Source organism: Anas platyrhynchos, chromosome 4 (assembly GCF_047663525.1).
Source record: "Anas platyrhynchos isolate ZD024472 breed Pekin duck chromosome 4, IASCAAS_PekinDuck_T2T, whole genome shotgun sequence".
NCBI lineage: Eukaryota > Metazoa > Chordata > Aves > Anseriformes > Anatidae > Anas > Anas platyrhynchos.
The window spans coordinates 72,664,461-72,686,871 of record NC_092590.1 but is presented as its reverse complement, the minus strand read 5'-3'; the positions used below and the strand labels follow the sequence as shown (position 1 = coordinate 72,686,871).

At 38.3% G+C, this 22,411-nt stretch overlaps 1 protein-coding gene and 1 long non-coding RNA gene across 2 annotated transcripts in view; one reads left to right on the top strand and one right to left on the bottom strand.

The window, feature by feature from the left end:
* UVSSA (UV stimulated scaffold protein A) overlaps positions 1 to 15,418 on the top strand; it is a 51,688-nt gene extending 36,270 nt beyond the window's left edge. The window contains exons 8-13 of the mRNA XM_027455708.3: positions 416 to 593; positions 1,551 to 1,703; positions 4,651 to 4,834; positions 5,682 to 5,793; positions 10,734 to 10,917; positions 15,025 to 15,418. Coding sequence (XP_027311509.3) covers positions 416 to 593; positions 1,551 to 1,703; positions 4,651 to 4,834; positions 5,682 to 5,793; positions 10,734 to 10,917; positions 15,025 to 15,118 — 905 coding nt within the window. The 3' untranslated portion in view covers positions 15,119 to 15,418. The remainder of the gene's footprint in view (positions 1 to 415; positions 594 to 1,550; positions 1,704 to 4,650; positions 4,835 to 5,681; positions 5,794 to 10,733; positions 10,918 to 15,024) is intronic.
* A 296-nt stretch (positions 15,419 to 15,714) lies between these two features.
* Positions 15,715 to 19,645, bottom strand: LOC110352079 (uncharacterized). The gene is made up of 3 exons (XR_005265364.2): positions 19,582 to 19,645; positions 16,364 to 16,396; positions 15,715 to 15,841 (listed from the first exon to the last, which is right to left on the bottom strand). It is a non-coding gene; the product is annotated as an uncharacterized lncRNA (long non-coding RNA).
* Positions 19,646 to 22,411: the final 2,766 nt, after the last annotated feature.

Sequence of the window (22,411 nt, the reverse complement as noted above, 5' to 3'; positions counted from 1 at the left end):
ACACGCAGTTTTTCCACCAGGTGTGCTTCCGTGCCAGCTGTGCTGTGCGGTGATGGTTCCCATTCTAGAAACTTGAATACAAAATGCATCGTCACAGTTTAGGCAAATGTGTATTGTTAAAGTTTTGTTCTTCCCAAGATGAAGCGTGATCACTCTTTGTTGTCACACCATGTCATAAAAATTTACAAGTTGATTTGCTGTAGGTAGTTACTCAGTATGTTTCTGTTCAAAAATAAGAAAATATTCAGAGATAGAAATACCACTCTGTCTGTGAGTGGGATTGATGTCTAACGCAAATTGCAAAGACAGCTTTCTGTATGTAGTGAGCAGTCTGAACTGCTTTGGCCCTGCTGTGAAGCATTAAGGGCAGGGGAAGTAAACCTCAAGCAAAACTCAACGCTGGGTTCTTTTGCAGGGCTAGAGCCTCAGTCACCCCCAAAAGCACCAGCGAGGAAGACACCAGCAGGACCAGCTCCAGCCAGCTCCCGAGCCCAGCTGAAAGGGAATGAAGATGAACTGGACCCAACCTGTGCAGCTGCAACACTGAAACTCATCAGAGACAAACTACCGAAGTTAACACCTCCTCATGCCAGGTTATTTTCATTTTAATTCTTATGATTTGTAGAAACCTCTTGCTCTTACTTGTGTTTATTAGTCACAAAAAAAATACAGAAAAGTACTCCTGGACTGGGCAAGCTAAGGTTTAGTCTATCTTGTTCACATTTTAAAGTTACATTTATCTTACTTCGGGGGTTTGTTAGTGATTGCAGTAGGCCCTTAAGGACTCTTTAATAATCACTTGATTTAGGTTTGATTTGTGTAAGTGGCCTCTGTGAAAAGATAAAACATTATCCCTTCTCCTAACCAACAAAGCCAGCCCCATTTATTGGGGGATTTTTCAGTTTGCAGCTAAACAGAACATGTCTTATGCTAAGTTAGAAAGTAGTTTCAGAAGTCTCTTGTTCCTAGTGACTTAAGCTATCTATCAATGCTGTTTGGAGGCATGTTCTACTGATTCCAAAGACGTATTTGTTGTCAATCCTATTCAAAGCTTGGTGAAATTCTAATCTTGTTTAACATCTATCTGTGAGTCTCTGGGGAATAAGTCTGGAGTAATCTACTTAGTGGTGTGTTCCTAAAAAGACACTTCTGTGTTGTCCGAAAGAAGGCACTTTGGGAAAGCCCTCAAAACCTAGCAAACTGGAATGTGATCTCAGAAAGAGAAAGGGGTTTACTTCATTAGAACTCCAGAATTTGGAATAACCAGGTATACATTTTGAAAAAATTTACATTTTTTTTTTACATTAGTAAAATTAAAGCTAATTTTTAAAAAGTTAATGTTTCAGCTTCATGATGCACTGTGCTATGCTTACAGTGTGTGATTTTACAGTCTGTAGCCTTTGGGGTGTGGGGGAAAAAAAAAAGACAACCCTGAAAAGGTAGTTGTAGTCCTAGATCTAAGCTAATATTCGTGGTATGAAAAACTAATGTAAACAGAAAAAGTTGTAATTGTGGTTGTTCTCTATTGACTCTTCATCATTTTTCTCCAGCGAGTCTGCATCTACTGAGCCAGCAGCTTCAGAAGAGCCTGACAGTAAGAGAAGAAAACTAGAAGAGGAAAGAGCTAAAGCTCCCCTCATGCCTTTTGGGTTAGATCTTCACTACTGGGGACAGGATCAGCCAAGCGCTGGGAAGATTCTCAAGTAAATGCTCTTTTTCTTTTAAGACAAATTAAACAAATACACAGATTTACTTTTACTCAGAGGTCATGCAGTGGGGTGACTGCTATTTCTTTTGATAATTACTTTTTTTCTTTTCTTTGTGTTGTAGGACCCATAATCAAAGTCAGAAATTCTACCTTAAAGTGGTATTTGTTTTGAGAAGATGTGGTACTAATTAAATGTCCTTTGATACTTCAAAGCACATTTTTTCTGCTCTTTTCATGTTTGTGTATTATTTGCAGTATGGCAGCACTTAGTCCAATTTAAAGCAGTACCTGATTCTGTAAAGTACTGTGCAAGTCCATGATAGACAGTCCCTCTGCTGGAGGCTTCACAGTCTAAATAAATAACAGACAAGGTAGGAGAAAGACCAGGGAGGTGTCATGGATATTTTTCCCGACTTTACAGAGTGGTGACTGAGGAAATTGATATGCTTGTTCAGTCACAGAAGAGGAGGTGGCAGTTACAGGATTTGCATTTCAATCTCTCACTTCCCATTTTTGTCTGGGAAGGTTCTGTGTTTCTTGGAGATGAAGCATTGCTGGTTTGGGGAAAGCTGGTTGGGGAGAATAGATTAGAGGTATACAATCACAACTTGTTTCTGGCAGTTTGTTTTTAAAGTCCATTTTTTAGTACTAGCATTTTTGTATGAAAGTTGGGTTGCAAAATCTTTCCTATGTATATAAATTCCATACAAGTCCACCAGAAACTTAGTATCAGTGTGTACCATACTTGGCTTGAATAATGCAAAAATCATTGTCTGGCTGAGTTGCAAATCAAATTTATATATTCTCAGCAGTATTACTTTAACTTAGTTTGTTTTCTTACTAACACAAATCAAATAAAAACCCCATACTCATTATATGGGCTGGAGTAATGCTGTGCAAAAACCAAGCAAACAAAAAAAAACAACACAGCAATGGTGCTTCAGTGTGAAACCAAGGGGTTCACTTCATCATCGTCTCCACATTTTGACACAGAGGAATTTAGATTTTCATGACAAGATCTTCTGCCCTGCCTTATGACATGCAAATTTTTTATTCCTCACTTCATGTCTTCACAATAGCTAGGTGTATTTCCACACTTTGGAAATGAGCCTAATTTGCTGATTTTCAGTGCATTTTTAAGATAATACCCCCTCGATTCCATCGGTTAGATTGGTTTGGGTACATTTCACTCTACCTTAATTTAACTATAACGAGACAGTGTTTGCAGAAAGGAACAAGGGCAAAACTTTTCACCAGTTCTTGATTGTATAAAATGCTGAATATGTTTTAAATTATTGAAAACAAGTGAAATTTGATACATAACAGTGCTTTAGCACAGATACTCCAAGCTTTGGGCTCTGTCTGGTGAGGTGTAAGTTCTTCAAAGACTGGTTACGATTTTCAGCAAGGCTTTAAGAAGCATTTGTCTGTGCTAATGCCAAAAAGGTAGTAAGGCTTTATTTTACATTGCAAATGAGTTATTCAAGTCATAAGTAAAATCAGAAGCATATTTCACTGCCTGTCTGCCTTGTGCTGTACTGTTTTATTTTTATGCTTCCCATTAAAATAGAGGGCACACTTCTGAACCTTATGGTCTATAACTGCAGATATGCCAATCTAACCAAAGATAATTTAAGTAACTGTGCACACACAATACCATTGACCCCTGGGTGTAAAATGTATTTATTGAAAAATTAAGATAGTCATTGACCAACTCTTTTAACTTTTCTATATGCACACATACTATCTTATGGAGATGCCTAGAAACAAAACAAAAACAAACAAACAAAAAATATAAAATAATGGAGTGTGTATGGAATTTGCATTTTTAAAATCTGAAATGGAAAAGTCTTTCCCCTTCACCTATTTAACACTATGCCTCCCAACAGCATGTATAAGAAAGTCGGATTTTAAAATGTTGATAGTGAGACTGGCTATCGGGAAGATTGTTTTTCAAAGAATTTTTCTTCAGCTGGTGTGAGTAGGAGTGAGATGTTGGGCTTCTGGCTGCTCATCTGTTCCCCTATTCATGCCTCTTACGAAAAGATTTTATTTGTCACATACATCTTTTTTCAAACAAAAATCTGCCTTTTCAGAGCATTGCACCATGAGATCCTTACTTCCCTTCTTTCCCATTCCCTGTGTCTTTTGACACTGTACTAATCTTTACAGTAGAATAATGAAGAGTTTATTTGCCTATATATGTCTGTAAATGTAGGTAAGGTTCTCTAATTTTAAAATAGATTTTCAATGGACTAGCTTAATTTCCTGGAGGAACACCTCATAAATTTCTCAGAGTTATTAATATGATATAGAAGAACAGCCCATGGAACCTAGAAGAAAAAAATTCTGTAAGACTCGGCAGAGAGTTTGCTCTTTTCCTGGGTATCAAAATATTGCCACATGCTCTGATTTCAGCTTCTGCTTCTCTGCTGCTACAGGAGTACAGCTGTCAGGAATAAGATCAGGCAAGTTAAGATCAAGCTGTTTCCTCCCTGATCTATCTTCCGTGATTCACAGTAGAAGTATTTTTTTATGAAGAACATTAATGCAGAATTGCAAAATTATTTACTGAAGCTGGGTATTGGATAACTGATTCTCAATGCCAAGTCACCAGCTAGGGCTAAGACTGGTAGAAGGTGAGCAGATTGAACAAGAAGTTGACGCTAGTCAGGCTTTGATAATATTTTAAAAAACATCATCATCATAAGGCAACCTTAAGAAAGAAAGGGAGTCTTAAAAAAGAGTGGTAGATTTTTTTTTTTCTACCTTGCTGATAAAGCTTCCCCTCCTTTTACATGCAGGTTTACCACAGGGTTGTGCTGACTCCTTTATGTGCTTTCTACATGCTGAACTTGTGTCTGATGCAGGTGGCTCAGTGAGCCTGGACAGGAAAGGCACAACATTTCTATAGACAAATACATTCTTTATTGTTTTCCCAGATTTTCTTCTGAGCATCGATTTTGGGCACCCAGTGAAGTAGAGGAAGAAGTGGAAAATAACGAAATAGCTGAAATGTTAAAAACTAGATATATAACATTTGCTGGCAAGTTTGAACCAGTGAAGCATAAATGTCGAGCACCAATGCCTAATGGAAGTCTGTGCGAAAGACAAGATCGGATTAAGGTGGGCACCGAGTAACAGAACTTCCAGGATATGTGCTGTGTGGAGAGGATGTCATTAAAACATACCTACAAACATTAGTTTTGCACTATAAATATGGCTCAAGGGATTGAATGAAAGTTGTTTCTGGAGAAGTTTGCTGTTCCTGTGTGTTTCGCATAGGAAGCATCCTTTCTGTAATAAAATTGTAGACATTTACAGAGCTCTCAAATATTTCTGGCATTCATTGTAGGTATTTATATTATATTTATTATTGTTATATTTAAGTACCTTACAGTGGAAGCAGTGACAGTTTGTTGCTTACAAATTTTCCTTGTTTGGAGCATATTTGACATTAACAGTTTTTAGAAACATGAGTGTTTGGGGGGCAAAGAGATTTTATTTACAAATTAGATTTTATGAAAGCTAAATCCTGTACAACTTCAAAGCATGAGCTCTACTGAGGAGAGATCCTTTGTGTAAATACTTCATTCTAATATCTCTGTTCTTCCTGTATTTGAGATTGAAGGATCTGAATGCACTAAAGTACTTCAGATGGGTTTGTTATGTGATAAGGATGTAATGTAGACAACAAATACGATGTAGGATGAGCACCCTTGTTCCAGACATGACAGGTTGTGCTACCTGTTCTCTTGAAACCAAATATTCATATCACAAAGAGATTGTTTCCTTGAGATTCAGAATGTATTCAACACATGATGCTTATGGAATCCTGATGCCTTCTAAGGAGGACTGGGGTTCAGATGTATAGTTTTATGACTTGATTCCAGGCATAAGCTATGCTGGATAATATGTAAACATCTTCTTTTTATTCAGAAGTTTTGAGATTTTTTTCCCTTTCTTTGTGCAGTGCCCTTTCCACGGAAAGATAATTCCTCGGGATGAGCGTGGGATTCCTGTTAATGCAGAGGACAGAGACAGAGAAGAAAAGATGCGGTTTGAGAAGCAAGCAGCTCAGCCAGGTTTGTGTCTCCATAGCATCTGAAAACAATGTCAAAATATTAGATAGAGGTGGGAGCTAAACATATTGGGCTTTTTTCAAAGATTATTTTACATGTGCTTACATGTACTGTATAAAATATTTACAATATCTACAATATATTTGCATATTTATATTACATTTTTTACAGTATCTACAATATCTACAGTTGGACAACAATATCAGTACACAGTTGGACATCAAATGAGAGGTTATATGGAAGAAAACCTAATTCTTTTGTTAAAAAGGCACAGGTTGAGATCCACAGAACTGGATCATATTTCTGTTTTGCTCCTAGCTCCGTTCTCTCATTTAAATTCTAGTTGATTTTAATTTTCAGATCATTTGCAATGATTCTTGCTTATCTCCTAAGTATGGATGAATGTATACACAGAGTAAGGTTAACTTTACGTTGTTCTTTATTTTCTGTAGTTCTCATAATGTTCCTAACACTTCTCAAGCAGACGAATTATTTTCTTTATCACAAGAAACATGTATACTGAAGACAATTAAGCCTATTTCCTGGGAGATGCTTGGCTGTAACTATTCCCACACCTTGGCAAAATAAGTTGTCTAACTTCTCTGGTCCCTAACAGTTGTAGTTTATGTGATGAAATTTTAATATTATTAGGACTACTCCAAATATTGGCAGAGTGTTTTTGTTGTCACAATGCAGGCATTTATTTTTCTTATATCTTCTCATTTGTATTTACATGTATTTTAGAAGGAGAATTCTTGTCCTTCTAACGCTTTCTTTATGTGCTGTGCTACAAAATACTCTGACTCAGGGAAGCGCTTACCTAGAACTCTGTTGGCATTTTATCTAGTCTGGTAGCAGATCCAGTATTTGGAATGGGCTTGAGGAAGGCAGCAAAAGAACCTGTGCTATTTAATTGTTTACTGTTTAATACACAATATTCTATTTTGTTCTTGAACAATGGGGATGGACAACTAAACTAATGGTCTGAACCTTGTATTCTGGCTACTGCGTTCAGGTAGGATGCTCTGAAGGGAAGACCTGTCATTCCCCAAGATAATTGTATCATTTTTAGGTGAGATAAAGCTCTGGACTGTTAGGTAAGCAATGCAGGCAATGAGAAGGGCAGCAACCAATGAATACACAGGCAAGAAGACTTCCAAGGAGACTAAGGGACTTCTTTTTTTCAGTACAACTAAACCCCATTAGCAATAGACAGAAGGTAGATTTTCATATATCCCCAAGAGGATACCTAGAATGAAGCAAAACGACTTTGATGCACTACAAGGGAAGATGGGAGAGAGGGATCTATCCAGCAAGACGTAGTGTATAGCTGGAGGGAACAGATTTGTTTTCAGAGGTGTTATTTACTCTGCCTTCCCCAGGTGTTAGTTTTCTCTGTTTAAAACTAGTCTAGGTGAGTACTCTGCATTCTAATTAAACTTACCCTTAGGCTTTATCACTTTGATACCTTGCAGTATGGTCCCTTAAGAAGAGAGTTGGTTATTTCTCTCTTAAGCTCTGGCTGACTTCTCACCAGTTTCATAATTATGTATATTATGAGTGAGGCTACTGAGTTTTTCACAAAAAATGTGCATAAAGAACAGTAATTGATCTATTATCCAAAAAGGTCGGTGATGAATAAAGGTGCATTTAAACATATAATCAATCCAGCCAGTTTCCTGTGATAGAGGTTCAAGTGACAGTGCTTAGGCATTACCAGCACCCCACGAAAGCAGCAGTCACTGAACACCTTTTGGTGTCCCCAAGTGTCAAGAAGTGCTGCGTTCACAGGCAGTTTCCATCATTTTCCAAGTAGAGTGAAGTGCTGTAAGCTGGCTTCCAGCCAACAGTGGAAATACAGGAAATGTTGAACAGTGAAGACAGGCCAGGGGCGGGGAAGTTGTGCTACAAAGGAAAGTTCCCAACTCAGTTGTGACAAACTAAACCCACCAAATTAAGCTATGAGGTGTTCTTGAGGGACTAGTTTCAAACTGGAAACCAATACTTTGGTATAAAAATCACTTGCGCTGAAAAATATTGATTTTTTTATTTATTCTGTGAAATTGCCATTGCTCGAGGCTAGACATAATACTTATTTTTATTACAGTGTCAGCACGGTGTTGTTAGAGGCTTCTCACCTCTGGCCCACAAGGATGTGTGTGTTAGTCCCAAACCAGTGTTGACATTGCTGTGTTGCATTATTGAGTGCCGTCGTTAAGCTGAGATGTCACACAAAGGTCCATCCTGGCTGTCTGGGGAGATACTGAGCAGGCTACAGCACTTAATTTATTGGACAAAACCTTCAAGGTTTCTAAAGCCATATATACACCAGATGTCACTGAATACTTTTATCCACTGCTTTTGTTTCTTTCTTTTCTTCCTGTGCCTTGGATTTTTTATATTTATTTTATAATATTTTCAGTAACCTTTTCAAACGTGTTTTTTTTTTTTTTTTTGGTTGGTTGGTTTGGGTTTGTGGTTTGGGGAGTGGAGGGAGGGTTATTTTTTTGTTGTTTTTTTTTTTTAGCTTAGACTTGAACAAAGTGCTGCTGTGGAAAATGTACAAGTAGAGAACCACAGTAAGTGCTTTGATCATATGGTTGAAAACATCATTTGCTAATGATGACAGCTTGAAAAATGCCAAACATTAAAACTGGGAGATCAGTTTTGTAATTAAATTCCACAAACATTCTTCCTATGTCTTTTTCCTATTGGACAGTAGGTTAATTTTATCCTTAAATGGTTGAAGAGGAAAACAATTCTGTAAAAGTAACACAGTTTGTGTGATAAGGCCTTGTGTTTTGACAACACTGTCACTGATATTATGAAGCATTTTTCAACTTAGTGTATAAAATTTTGAATCCTAGCTAATGTCCACAAAATGGTGCTTTGGGCTCTTTGGTCCTGAAACAATGAATCATAAGGGATTAAGCTGACCTGCTAATCTGCACTGTTCATCCTTTTCCAATAGTTCGCACACAGGAGCAAATTAAGTGCCTATTTTTTGTGTCAACCCTGAAGAGTATCTGGTTTTTCAGCCCTTAGTGACTTGTTAACAAACAGGTATCAGGACAGGCTGGTGAAGGCAGGCCGCTGGCCAGTCAGATGTGAAATAGCATCTCTTTACTAACTACAGTATTGATTCCCGCCTACCCTTGCAAACTGTGTAATTTTCTTTTCCCTGCTGCTAAACTCAGTAACAATGTATGAAGAGCTTTAGGGGCCCATCAATGCTCAAAAAGGCTGCTCTTCCCTGGCATTCTATTGATTTTTCTCAAAGGCTTTTAAATTGCTCCTTCATTTTACTCAAATGCTCATTTCATCTCTACTGGATGCCGGCATTTTTTCGTTGTGTTTAAACAATTGCTCCATTCACTGGGTTCCTAAACTGTGACGCCTTCTTATTACTGGGAGATAAACTGTTTAGACAGTTTTCCTTAATCTTGGATTAATCGTTCCTGTATCTGAATTGTGCTGTTCTGTATTCCTTCACCTCCAAAAAAAAAAAAAAAAAAAGACACCAAAAGAACCCACCTCTTGAAGTCTCATGATCTATCAAGTATATGTGCTCTATTTTCTCCCTCTATACATCTCCTGCTCAGTTCCTATGTAACTCCATTTTCGTCATTTTTTTTTCCTGTGTTGGATTTTAACCTGTCTTTGCTTTCGCATATCATACTAGTAAGTTACATCTAACTGTTCCTTGGAAAATTGCTCTGGGATTCCTAAACACCGTGTTCTTAAGTGCCTCTGACCTTCTTGAAATGTTGTTACTGATATTTGTTACGCTCACTGACCAGCTTGGTGCAGAAGTGAAGTTGTATTGTCATTTAGCACTGCATATTCTCCCATATCTGCATAGATTTTAAATAAGAGAAGTTTGGTGTTTCAGTTTCTGCAGGCAGCAAAGTCAGGCTAACATACGTGAAGCTCTATGACAAATGACTGGCAATTAGTGGTTATTAAAAGGAGGAATTCTGACATTGATGCTGAATTTGGACAGTGTTACTCTCAAACCATGTGCTCAAAATGTTTAAAATGTGGAACCATTTTCTTAAGTTTGCATAGGTCAATTTTCCTATGTGAAGATATCTGTCCTTTAGGCACATTTTTTGCTTATTTCTACTTTTATTTTTCATTCTTCTTGTTCTGCTGTGCAAGACACAATACTAATGATGAAAGATGACTGCTTCCTTGAAATTACAGTCTAAATCATTTATGCTTATTCCCATGGTAGCAACTGTGATCAGACTCCACTCGCGGTGGGTGGTTGGATTCTAAAGCATTGAGAATTTGATAAAACCATAAAACAAGTTTGTGAAGAGAGAAATTTGCTTGTGCTATTGTCAAAAGAAAAACAAAAAGCAGTTTTACTTAGATAATTAAGCTGATGAAGTGTGGAATACTTTGAAAGAATGATCAAATGTAAAATTGAGCTTATGGCAACAGGGTTATTTTTGTCATATTCGAGAATGCTTTTAAAATATCAGATGAAGAAATGTTAAAATATCATCACCCCACTCTACTCTAAAATTGACAAATTCTGTATTTTTTAATCTTATTCAGAATTTATTTCTGGAGGTCAGTACCACAGCTACCTTGTTGGCACTTTGCTCAGTTTCTAACTGATGATTGCTGTGTTTATGTCATGCATGGAATAGCTTCCTCGAAATCTTGCTACTGTGCTGCTGTAAGAGCTTGTCTTTATACAGAACAGTTTTGTCTACAGCAGCTAGTAGATACCAATCCCAGCCTGGCAGGGCTTTTTCATCAAGGTCTGTGGTTTTGACTAATTGCCTTATCCTCCCTCCTTTTGTGTATGCAATTTACAGCACACTGACTGTTGTTGCTTGGTAGTGGCAAGAACTTCTACCTTAGGAGATCGCACATTCTTCTTAATCTTGAAGTTTCAAAGTGCATGTTTTTTTTTTTCTTTTAAACAGAGTGGCGAGATCCAGAATTCATGAGAGAAGTTGAAGCAGCTACAGGAGTGGATCTTGGTTCCTCTAAAAATGATGGGAAAGGAGGGAAAAAGAAAGGCAAGAGGAAAAAATACCCCAATCTGACAGACCTGAAGCAGCAGGCCAACACTTCTCGTTCACGGCTTGAGAAGAAAGTCTTCAATAAGTAAGATATTTACCTTTTCTAATGTCTGCTAAATTGTTGTTTCTCTTTGTTACAGCAGTGTTTTCCCTTTCTACATTAACATGCGCTTAGCAAACAGCTTTCTTTGCCAATGGCAGAGCACAAATGCCTTTCATGTCTCCGGAGGGCAGAGACTAGCAGGTAGTGATGACCAGGGTTATTTCTTAGAAGTTGATTTGCAACTAATTCAGAAAGTTTTCCTTTTTGGCCCATCACGCATCTTTTTAAAAACCTGTAATTGCTGTAATGGTTTCTTTGGACGATCATTTGTTAACCAGATGGATGCTACTCTGTGTGTGCAGAAAGTACTGAATCTGAAAAGAAAATGAAGTGTTCAGAGTGACACAACTTATGGCACCAGACACACACTGGAGTAGTGTAGATGAAATGAAAGTGAAGGGTTTTTCCTTTTGAAAGCCCAAGGTGAGCTGTCCTGAGCAGTACTTTAACAAAAGCATCTGTCAAAAACCCTTGGCAGTTGCCCTCAAGCCTCTGGTGTATGTTCAGAGACATTCCCAAACTTTTTACTGCCACTTCAGCTTCTTTGCTCCTGTGTATTTTTCCTCACACTGGTATATACAAAACTTGTGGCCAGGTGTGATGCACCACTTTCCAGTCCACACCACAACTCTTTTCATGTGTTACTCAGACATGCTGCCAGTGCATTTTCTTCTCCTTTGCTGAGAAGTGCATTAAGAAAGATATTTGAATCCTTGTGTTAGGCTCCTTTTTCACTTAACCTTTACCATCCCTTGTTAATACCAGGGGAGGGGAACGGGCTGCACATATCTTCTCTTTTCAGTGGAAGAGTTTGGAGATGAATGCTACTTGTACCAGAGACTTGCAGACATGGTGTTGTTCTCAGGATGGTGCTGTTCCTGTATTTCTTCCTTTCCTCCTAGCACATGTGCAAAGAGTAGCTCCAGGCCTTCATTTAGCCAGAAAGCAAACTATTTGGGCTGCAAAGCAGCAACACTCAGAAACGTTACGATCATAAAATAATCATAACTTCCACATATTGAAGTCTAAACATGAATGCACCCAAGGTCATTTATGCACCCTTACCTTTATTTTTTAAAAATGTAACCAATAGCTACTTATTTGTAAGAAAGCTTGGCTTCTCTGAGATGCAGTTTAATGAATTAATAGTTCAGTGACCTAAACGTTCTCACAATTTCACCTTGATAGTTATGCAACTTCCTAGCTCAAGGTAAAGAGAGTTCTGAAAGTCCAGGTAGTCTGTTAGTAATGTAGTTCTGTTGAAGCAAGAATATTGCAGAAAAGTAAAGTAACACAGGGTTGCTACTGTAAGCATGGCACCAAAGTGGCTTGCAACATGTCTGCCTCTCTCATCGTAGGCTTGTGAATGTGGTGTTTAAGTTCCAGAAGTTTTAAAACTTAAGTTTTAAAAATCCAGAAGTTGTCAGCCAGCTCTCTACCCCAAAATCTACAGTGGTACAAAACATGAACCTGCATTGCTAAAATGCTTCAAGCCACTGTTATTTGGGGATTATTAGTTTGAGGTAACTTGAGTATCTGCAGTAAATATGGGCATTGTAGAAACCTGTTGACTTTTTTTTTTTATTACTCTACAGAAGAAATTACTTTTTTTTCCTTTCTGAAACAGACTTTACTTCTAGAAAACTTTCTCATGCCATCCTGATGGACACTCAATGAATTTAGAAATTTCAGACAGGTGTCTGTAACTTAGGTAAACAGATGAGAACTTTAAAGGAAGTAAACTAGCTCGGATGCAAGTGGGATTTTACAATCCCCCTGCCCCCAGGCTGAATGGATTTTAGAACATCCATAGCACTATATGTCCACTCTGTTATGCCATTTCTTATATCTAGTCTTGGTTAGATGTGGCTGCAACATAAATTTGTCCAAGCATGCTCTGGTCTTTATCCTACAGGAAGCAGCTGCAAGTATTTAAAGACTTTCACATGTTAAAGTAGTATTTAAAGCAAAGTAAGCAGTGGAAAGTTGTCAAATCAAAAAAAAAAAAAGTTATAAAATCGTTAAGTTATTTCCTAAGCATACTAGATGAGTTAAACAACATCTAAAGCACAATATTTGTTTAAAATCCATTTTCCCTTTTTTTGATGTAATGGTTACAATAACAAAGCCAACTCCATGTTGCTTTTTATTACAAAATAACACGTTTTCTGTGAAATTCTCAAGTTACTCAATACTAGCTAAAGTCAAAAAAGCATACAATTAGAAGAAATTTGTATCAGGTTTAACAATATAAATTGAAAAAGTTGGTTTTGGTTTACTGTGCTTTTTGCTAATGATTTTGAATGTTAGTGCCAGGCACAGGGAATCAAACCTGTCATGTTTTAATAGGTTTCATGCTTTGCAGCACTAAACAAGATGATAACCTTGGCTCCTTATAACAACCCCAAATTACTTGAAATGTATAGGTGATAAACCCAGGCTCTGGTCTGCCAATACAGTTAAGTGAAATTGCACAGAGATCATCAAAGTGGGATCTCATTTCATTTACAGTATCGCACAATCCAGTGGTGCTAATGTAAAACCTACATGACATGAAAGTGTCAAGGCCACTCAGCACTGCTAAAGGCTCACTTTTCTCCTACCAATTAGGCAATATTTGAAGTGCAAAACCATGACCACATTTTCTTTACTCTGGTAACTTTATTGGTAGAATTTTGTTAAAAAAGACCACTTCCAAGGTGTTTTTTCAGAATGCTGTCTTTGATTACAGTTGCTGCTGAGAAAATCTTTAATCCCACCATTTAGAAGCATTATTGAGAAGTATCCTGTCTTCAGATGTTTCAAAATTGCTTTTAAAGTGAAGCCATTAAAAGGAGCAGTTTTCTGTAACAGAAATCAACTTGCCTTTCAGAGGTAACCACAGGAGCAGAGCTGGAATAGTATGTCAGGCCCAATCCTGAAAAAGGCTAGTGCACAATACCTGGTAGATGCCTTTTCCTCATTTTACCAGACACCCTGCAGCATCCCTAGAAGTAGCAGAGAAAGGTAGACTGTGACAACACAGAGTCTAAGAGCACTAGACTTGAAACCATCCACTTGGTACGAGAGGACTTGCACAGTGCATTTCTGGTATAGAAATGGACAGAGACACATCCATGAGTGCCACGTTCTTAAATGGGACACAGTCCCTCAGATCAAGTGTTCAGAAATAACTTCTTGAAAAGCAGCACCAGGGTGACATTTTAACATACCTGCAACTACCAGCCTCAGATGTTTGGGCTTTCCTGCTAGAAGCTTCCAAAATCACTGGGAAAAAAAAAGTGGAACTCTGGAGTCCAGTAAAGAAAATTTACATCCTGCACTCATCAGCTTCCATAAGCTTTTGTAGGGACAGATACATACAACAGAACATTCTCTTCATTGTTGCTGTGGCCTTCCTTTCTTCTGCTTTCTTGCACCTCTGAAACAGTGAACTCCTTTTTATGCCTTTCTATTCTGCAATATTAAGTTATTTATCTGCATATACATGTAAGTGTATGACAGTCTTTGCTGTACTCCTAATATAGTGTTGTGGTCATGGATTAAACAGTTGCTGCTCAAGAGAGCCTTACTCTGCATATGGCTGATGAAACTGGGTTTTAAGAACCTCTGGAAGGGAAGTTGCTAAATGAATTATACTTGAACATCAACCCTTTCCCATATAAAAACATTCTAAATTTTGCAGGTGGTATTTGGTAAGGGTTTCTGAGTGTTGGCTAGGCTCTTTAAAATCCTGGTAGGTGCTTTTAGTCACTTTTTTTCATCACAGATTGGTTATTTGCTTTTGAAAAAAAATAAACTTGTTATGTGTGACTGTCAGAAATAATGCTAGGAGGGTAGAATGCACAGCTATTAAACTGAAAGACTTCAATTTGTTTACTCCTGTTAATAAAATCATTGCTGAATTAAACTATTTGTATTGCTGCAGCTAATTTGATTAACAAGACAAATTTGTTCAGCCTCATCAGTGCAGTGTTCAGAAGCCTGATAGCGATTAATCATAGTTCATTTTTCCCCCAACATTCATAAACAGTCTCTGAGATTGCCTAGAATCAACATAACTGTTTTTATACTTTATTTCTCTTTCAGAGGTGCTGTGAAAAGGGTGGTGAAAGCAATGAATCAAATGGACCAAAGGAAGCATGAGAAGTTTGCCAACCAGTTTAACTATGCACTGAATTAAATTGTAATAAAACAAAGGGGAAGACAACTAACAAGACTACAACTGCACAAAACCTTTAGCGCAGGCCTTCACCTTTAAACTAAAATATGGTGCTGTATGTATTTTTACTGGGGTTATTTTTTAAATTATTTTCAACTTCTAATATATTTTATAATTAACATGAATTTTGCAAAGATATGGTGGTATATCATTGAATGCATTTAACAAGTTGATAATTACTTAAAATGTACATGAAATAGAACTTATTTTATGATTTGCACATACTCTGAATAAAATGGTCAGTTTTTTTTTTTTTCCTTCTTAAGGGACTCATGTAATTTATACCTTGGTTGTCAGCATGCGTGTTGTAATTTGTCTTGACTTTCATACCTTCAGAAAGATACCTTAGAAACAGTATCAATTTAGATTTTTTTAAAATGAGAGTTGGCAACACAGGGAGTACTTGCTCAGCCTACTATTCTAGAAAGAGCACCACATCAAGCAGCCCTCTAACCCCTGCAGTACCTTTGAAGGCCTCTTACATACATCGGAAGAAAGATGCCGTTCAGTTGGTATCTTCTGATAGCAAAAGGAATCAAGTTGGATTCCAGCAGGTCCAGGAGCTAATTCAAATTCAGTAGCTGTGGCACCAATGTAGAAGCTGAACTGTTGAAATTATTCCTGGTCTGCCTCTTGTCTTCCCAAGATGTTCTCCCAATATCTTTCAGAACTCAATCTAGAAAGCTCATTATGAGAAGTTATGGAGATATGGGGACTATGCTGGGGATTAAGTGATACCCAAAAAAATAAAGCTGCAGTTCAAAGTGAAAGTAGGAAGTTTTTAAAAAAATTACTTGTGTGGCTTACTGCACAAGTGAACTGCTTGCCTTGTATTGTTGGGATCTTGTGCTGATACATCTAAGGACCCAAACACAAACACAACTCTCTAGACTCCTCTGACTCCAGAGGAGTAACACACACATCTAAATCGAGCAGCTGGATCCAACGTGGCTTGTTACTGGCTGAGTACTCAGTCACATCTCTCACACCTGCTTTACTGGCTCTAGTCATGTCTGAAGTGGAGTGAAACAAACATTGACAAGTTGTATTCTGTATTATATGTGGGTTTCATACAGCTTTATGGGTGAAGGAAATCAAGAATATGAAGGAGGGTAGTGTATAAGAAATTAAATGTTAAAGTTAACTTTCAGTAAAACACAATACAAATTAGAACAGATTCTCTGCAGCACTGGGTTAAGCACTTACCTGTATTTGAGGTGTTTCCTCATGCATAAGAGTCTGTAAGAATTAAAATAAAATCCTTGGTGTAGCTTATGACAGTAGTTAGAAGGAACAATTTACAGCTCTGCCAAGTACCTCTTGATTTGAGCAAGTACTGCTGAGAAAACAATGTTTACTCTTGATAATTTATCTTGCAGGTCTTTACAGTTTGGAAGATATTCTCCAAAACATATATAGAAATATACTTCTAAACTACGACAGATAATAAATAGCTAGCAGCCGTTTAAGCAGGAATTTCAAAGTTATTTACCACACTGGAAATCAGAGCCATGTCTACTAGCTGTCTAGCTAACTTGGCAACGAAGGCTGCAGGTGAGAGCATAGTCAACAACAAACCACGTTCATCACCAGGTCAGTTGCATCAGGTGCTAAATTGATTGTATTTGTTAGCAAAGATAAACAAAAAAGGAACACCACCAAAAAAAGGTAAAGCTGACACACTTGAGTGCAATGTAGATCACTGAATACTGATATTACAGAACAGTCCAAATGAATCTGGAAATTAATATTCATGAGAGCCACAATAGTGGCTCTCATGAATAGTTATTCCACCATTCCAGAGATTTGAGCCTGCACATAGACTGAAGGTGTTAATTTTAAAAGATATGTTTTTGCTCCTGTCTGTAGGAAGAAAGAGGAATTTATATTGTGCACTGACACTTATCCCTCTGTGGGCATGAGGTGTCAACACTATAAAACTTCCAGCAAACAGGTATACTTCACTGCACCTCAGATTTTCCCATTTTGTGTTTTTTGTTAAAAAAAAAAAAAAAAAAAAAAAGATTGGGAAATTGTAGAAATCTGAGAGAAAGTAGTATGCTTAAATAATTATGCTCCTTTATAATGCTACTCAGCGTCACATAGTTCTAGAATTATCAACTGAAACTTCTTACCTGGACCCAATTTCAAAGGCAGCAGTTAAACCTGATCCTAGTGGGTCAGCTGCATGTTTCCTCACCTCCCATCTTCCTTGATTAAGGCACACACATACATGTACATTCTTCTAGATTGCTTCTCATGCATAAAGGCAATTTGCAGAATTAAGGTTTCCCAACAACAGACCTGAGCTAGCTAACTGTAGCTCTGCTGGAGAAAAAAAACTTAGAACAGCATCTATCACCAATTATCCACTACACCTTAATTGAGCAGAAATCCTTTCAACTTTAAAAGGATCAAATCCTCCTTTTAGAGGTATCAGACCTCTTTGTGCATCACAGCAACTTAGAGATTTCAACTTAGAAATTTCAGGTTTCACGATTCTAAGCTGAACACCCTTTCAAACATCTTAGTTAACTGTCTGTGACTTTTCTATTGGAAACCTCCCTACTCCTGTCTTATAAGCACCAGGGAAAAAAAAAGGAATTGTCATTCACATTATCTCTGGTGTTTATTTTTGTCATCATAACTCTCTCAAATACCTTTGCAATGTACCATAACATACTCCTACTTTCTGGAGATACTTAATATGATTTTCAGGTACCTAAACACCTTGGTTGATTCAACCCTTGGTTTGTGTCATCTGGGTGTTATTACAATGAATAGCTGTAGTACAGGCTGAATTTTCTGTATTTCTAAAAGGACACAATAGCTCTGAGCTGGAGCGAGCTATGCTGACAAATCTAAGGCATCCTTTTCTAAGAGTGCTATTTCAGTGGTAAAACAAGAATAGAAAGCAAAGGCTTCTCCAGTTTTTCCTACTAGAGCATGATTGCATCTGGGAAGTAAAAACTTGCAGGGAAGAAACTGTATAGCATATTTAAATTCAGTGCTGTTTAAGGTTGGAATGAAGGGTCTGGCTTTCTGATACATAGCACATAGTGAGTGTGTACTGACATGAACAAACCTGATATGAGGTCTGTGAGCAGAGCACATGCTCACACAGATTCTGAATTAGAGGGCATGTGCTGAGGGACTGCTCTTAAGTTACTGATAGAAAATATTAATATTCATCTCTTACATGATTCCTTGCAATTTTATTATCTCTAACCATATGTTAGGCATGTTAACAATCCAGGTCTGGTTGAAGGCTTCTACTGGAAAATTAGAACCCTTAAAAGCTCCTAGAATTGTTCTTTAAAAGACTTCTTAATTATGAAAGAAAGACTTTTCCACTTAAGCCTAATAAGACCCAGGAGGAAAGGGGGGAAAAAAAGAAGTATGAGCACTTAAGAAGGTTTGATCTGACATGTATTTTCACAACATATAGCACCAACCAAACGCATGGCCTTAAGAAAATCACTCTTTAAAGAGGCAGTGGGAATCATAGTGCCCTTAGTGGCTACAGTGCTGGAGCACACAGAATGAAGGTGAAGTTCCAAGTCCTTTCTCAGCCCAGAAGGTGTAACAGTCACATATCCTGCTGTGGGAGATAACCCAAGCCACAGGCAACTAAACGCAAAGGAACTAGAAGGAAGCAATTCTCATCACTTGTTTTTCTGGGGCAGGGGGCCTGAAATTCAACCACAGTGGACCTAAAAACACTTTGTGTAGGAGACTAGACGAGGCAAAAAGAGCCTTCTAGACTACAGCCCCCAGGCTGGGGCAAGGGAATACTGGAACCTTGTTCTCATTCCCTGAGCGTCTACCATGAAAAACATTGCTGAGCTTCACAAATTCAGGCAAGAGCTTGGAGTTTGTTCATAACAATTGTTGTTACCAGCTAGATCAGTCCTAATGACCTGCTGGACACCAGCGTGAGAGAAGGGCATTACTCTGTCAAATACTGGAAACCAATTTCTCTGTCTCGGTACACAGCGGGACAGCTACATTTAAATGAAACAAAACAATATCCTGCTCATGGGAGAAAATAACATTTGAGTGTGTGTCTGGAAACAGGAAGGAGAATCCTACACCAAGTGCTACCCAAGGAAAATTCTACAGCACTAAGAGCACACAACAAACTCCAGACCATAGCACACTGAGGAGTAAAAGAGGCGACAGAGGCTCTAGGCATTGAGGAGAAGTGAGCCAGGAGCAGAAAGTGACAACAAGGCAGGAAGGGGCAGTGGCCTTCCTGATAAGAGGCACAATCCCACAGCACCCAAACAAGAAAACCAGATTTGGTGACAGCAACCAGAGACAGCCAACAGTTAGCACTTCCCTGAAAGTCCACGTCTACCAAGATAAAGGGCAGGCCCAAAGTCAAGTCAGCAAGCATAGGTAAGGTACAAAACTAAGCACACCTCCTCCACAGCGCCAGCAAGAGACTTCACCTAAACACAGCTTCCCCACAACCAACCAAAGGGCAAAGACCCCAGCCTAGGGCTCTCCCAGTTTAGTAGGTTTCATGGCAGTCTGAGCCAAGGTCTTGCAGCTGTGTCATATCAGTGCTGACCTCAAACACCTGGCAGGGGCTGGGACGAGGATACCAAGGAAGATTACAGAGAAAGGTGGAAAAAGAGAGAAACTGGAGCTTGTTGATACATTCAGAGCATCTCTCTTAAATTCACGTGGTGGCAATCCTTTCTGTTACAAAATCCTCTGCAGATGCTGAAGGACTTAAGAAAGAGGGTGGGAAGCACCATAAGCTAAGAGCTCCAAGACTTTAAATCAAGACCAGTTTGGACCTTCCCTATCCAGCAGCACTGGTGACCCTTTCAGCTGGAATTGACACTAGAGACCCCAAAACTTAGCACATCCCCTAGAAAATTCACACTGGTGAGAGCTGGGTCTGTCTAACAAATGGACAAATTGTGACCTGTGGGGCAATGCTATCGGGCAATTATTGCCCTTCAAGCTGCCAGAGATGGATGCTGCTTCTGAAGAATAAGAAGGAGAGAAAGCTATTAATTGCTCAGGTTTCTGGTTGATGCTTTCCCTCCTCTTCCTCTACTTCAGAACTGATCAAGCAGAGAGAGAAATGGAATCACGCCCTTGTTGAACTTTTCCTAGCAGCTTGGCTGTTGCTGATCATGGTACTTCAATGCCTGGCCCTATGCAAGCCGGTGCTGTGCACAGCTCCTGCACATAGATTCTTCTGAGGCTGGTGGACCTAAAATGACAGCACTGATATGGGAAAGCCACATTTTGTATCTCATCCTTGCAGCTTTCCATGAGCAGTGTCTGCAATGGAGGAGGTTTCAGATCCATTGCCTTCTGTACTTGCTAGTACAGGGCCTAAATGTAGAACCAGTTTAGGAGAAGGTGCTGGGGGCAGGTTCCTGGTGTGCTGGGCGACGTGCTCATACATTTCTGTGGTAGCTTCAGGAGTTGTCTCTGTCAAGGGGTTAAGGAAAAAGCTTATTAAAATTGTTTAAATGTGGTGCTAATTAGTTTAGCTGTAATGGACAGCACTAGGGGTCTGGTTACTTTGCAAGAGATTGCTGGATAGCCATTTCTGCCAACAGTCCAATTTGCATAATGACAAGGTGCTGGCATTGCATCCACCATTAATTTGCTATATTTATGTCATTATGGGGCTGCTCTGATCCTCACAGTCTGTAAAAAGTATATGGAAATGTAATATAGGATTCTGCTTGCTTGGAAACTGCTTTTGGCTATCTTTGATTTTTTTGTAATCGTATTTTTGTTTAAGTCCCAAAGACTTTTCTTAATTGCAAATCTCAAATGTTTAGCAGTTCATGATGCAGCTTGCTGTCTGTCAACACAACCAGCTGAAACAACCCTACAAGCAGCCCACCAAAATGCTCTCTTCCTGCATTTCTCTTTCCCTTACGCAGTTTTCTGGGATCCAAAGCAGAAGAAATAAAGTTATGGTATGGATGGAAGGATGGGAAAATGTCCCTTTATGCTCAGCTGTGTAGATTTCTGATGCTCTGATATCCTCCTGCATTGTTTTGAAGCTTGTTCTATATGAATTCACATCTCTGCCAGAAGGTATCGGACAACTAGAAAGAGCTCATCTTGCCAGGGTTATTTGCACTGTGACAGCTGTCATTCTGTCCCCCTGAGATGTCTGTGTAGTGTGACCGTGTGTTGCAAAACAGGGTGGTCAGAAACAAACAAAAACTTACAGAAGTTCACCAGGTAGAGAAGAATGTAGTTTATGTGAACCCACTTTGTGAGACAAACTGATTACAATCCCATTTGTTTACTTACCTGTCCCCTTCATTTTCAGTGTCCACTCTGATCTGTGCCTTGGTTTAAATCCCAAAGTCTGGCACATCTTCATTTTTTATCACAATATGATTTAAAGAAAAAAAATAAATCTTCTTTTACTTGTTCTGTGAGGCTCTATAACAGCCACACTTTCTTGCTTACTCTGTGAAGCAGAACCTCCACCAGAACTGTCCAGACATTGTAAAATGACATTCCTATGACTATTTCAATTAAATACATCTATGTTTGAGCAACATTCCTTTATATCTGTAACACGAGTTCATAGATAAGTATATTTGCCAATAGGGCAGACACGGTGTATTTTCAGGAAATGGTTTAGGTTCTTAAAGACAAAACTTTATTTTTAACATTTTGCTTACGTAGTATAAGAATAGAAACGTGAAATATGACTGAATTCAGCCCAAAACAAAAAGTCTACAATATGTATGAAAACAAAAACAAATAAACCAAAAATTCACCTAAAACCATAACTCTCTACAACCACCTGAAGATCCTGCCCAACCTGCAATTAACACCAAAACAGTTTTTTGGGGGTGGAATATAGAGTGCTGTTTTCCAATGATTTGGAATAATATGGACTAATATGGACTGTTCTGTGTAAGCAATGAGACAAAATATTTTAAAGTAGTTTCAAATATCTCCAAATCAATTGGAACATATCTGCCTGCATTTATGTGATTTTTCTGTTCCTTTAATGGTAAGAAGATTTACTGCCATTTATTCAGTAAGCATAAACTACTGAAATTTGTTCAGTATAAGTTAAAAATATTCAGAACAAAGTAAAATGGACCCATTTTCCTTCTTTTTCTATCTAATTCTATCATAAACACAGTGGATAATGGTAAGATTACACTACATAGGCTTGCACCCTTGGATTTAACATTGACTTTGTGAGAATTAGTTCAAAAATGTGCTGATGATCCCAAGTCTTTT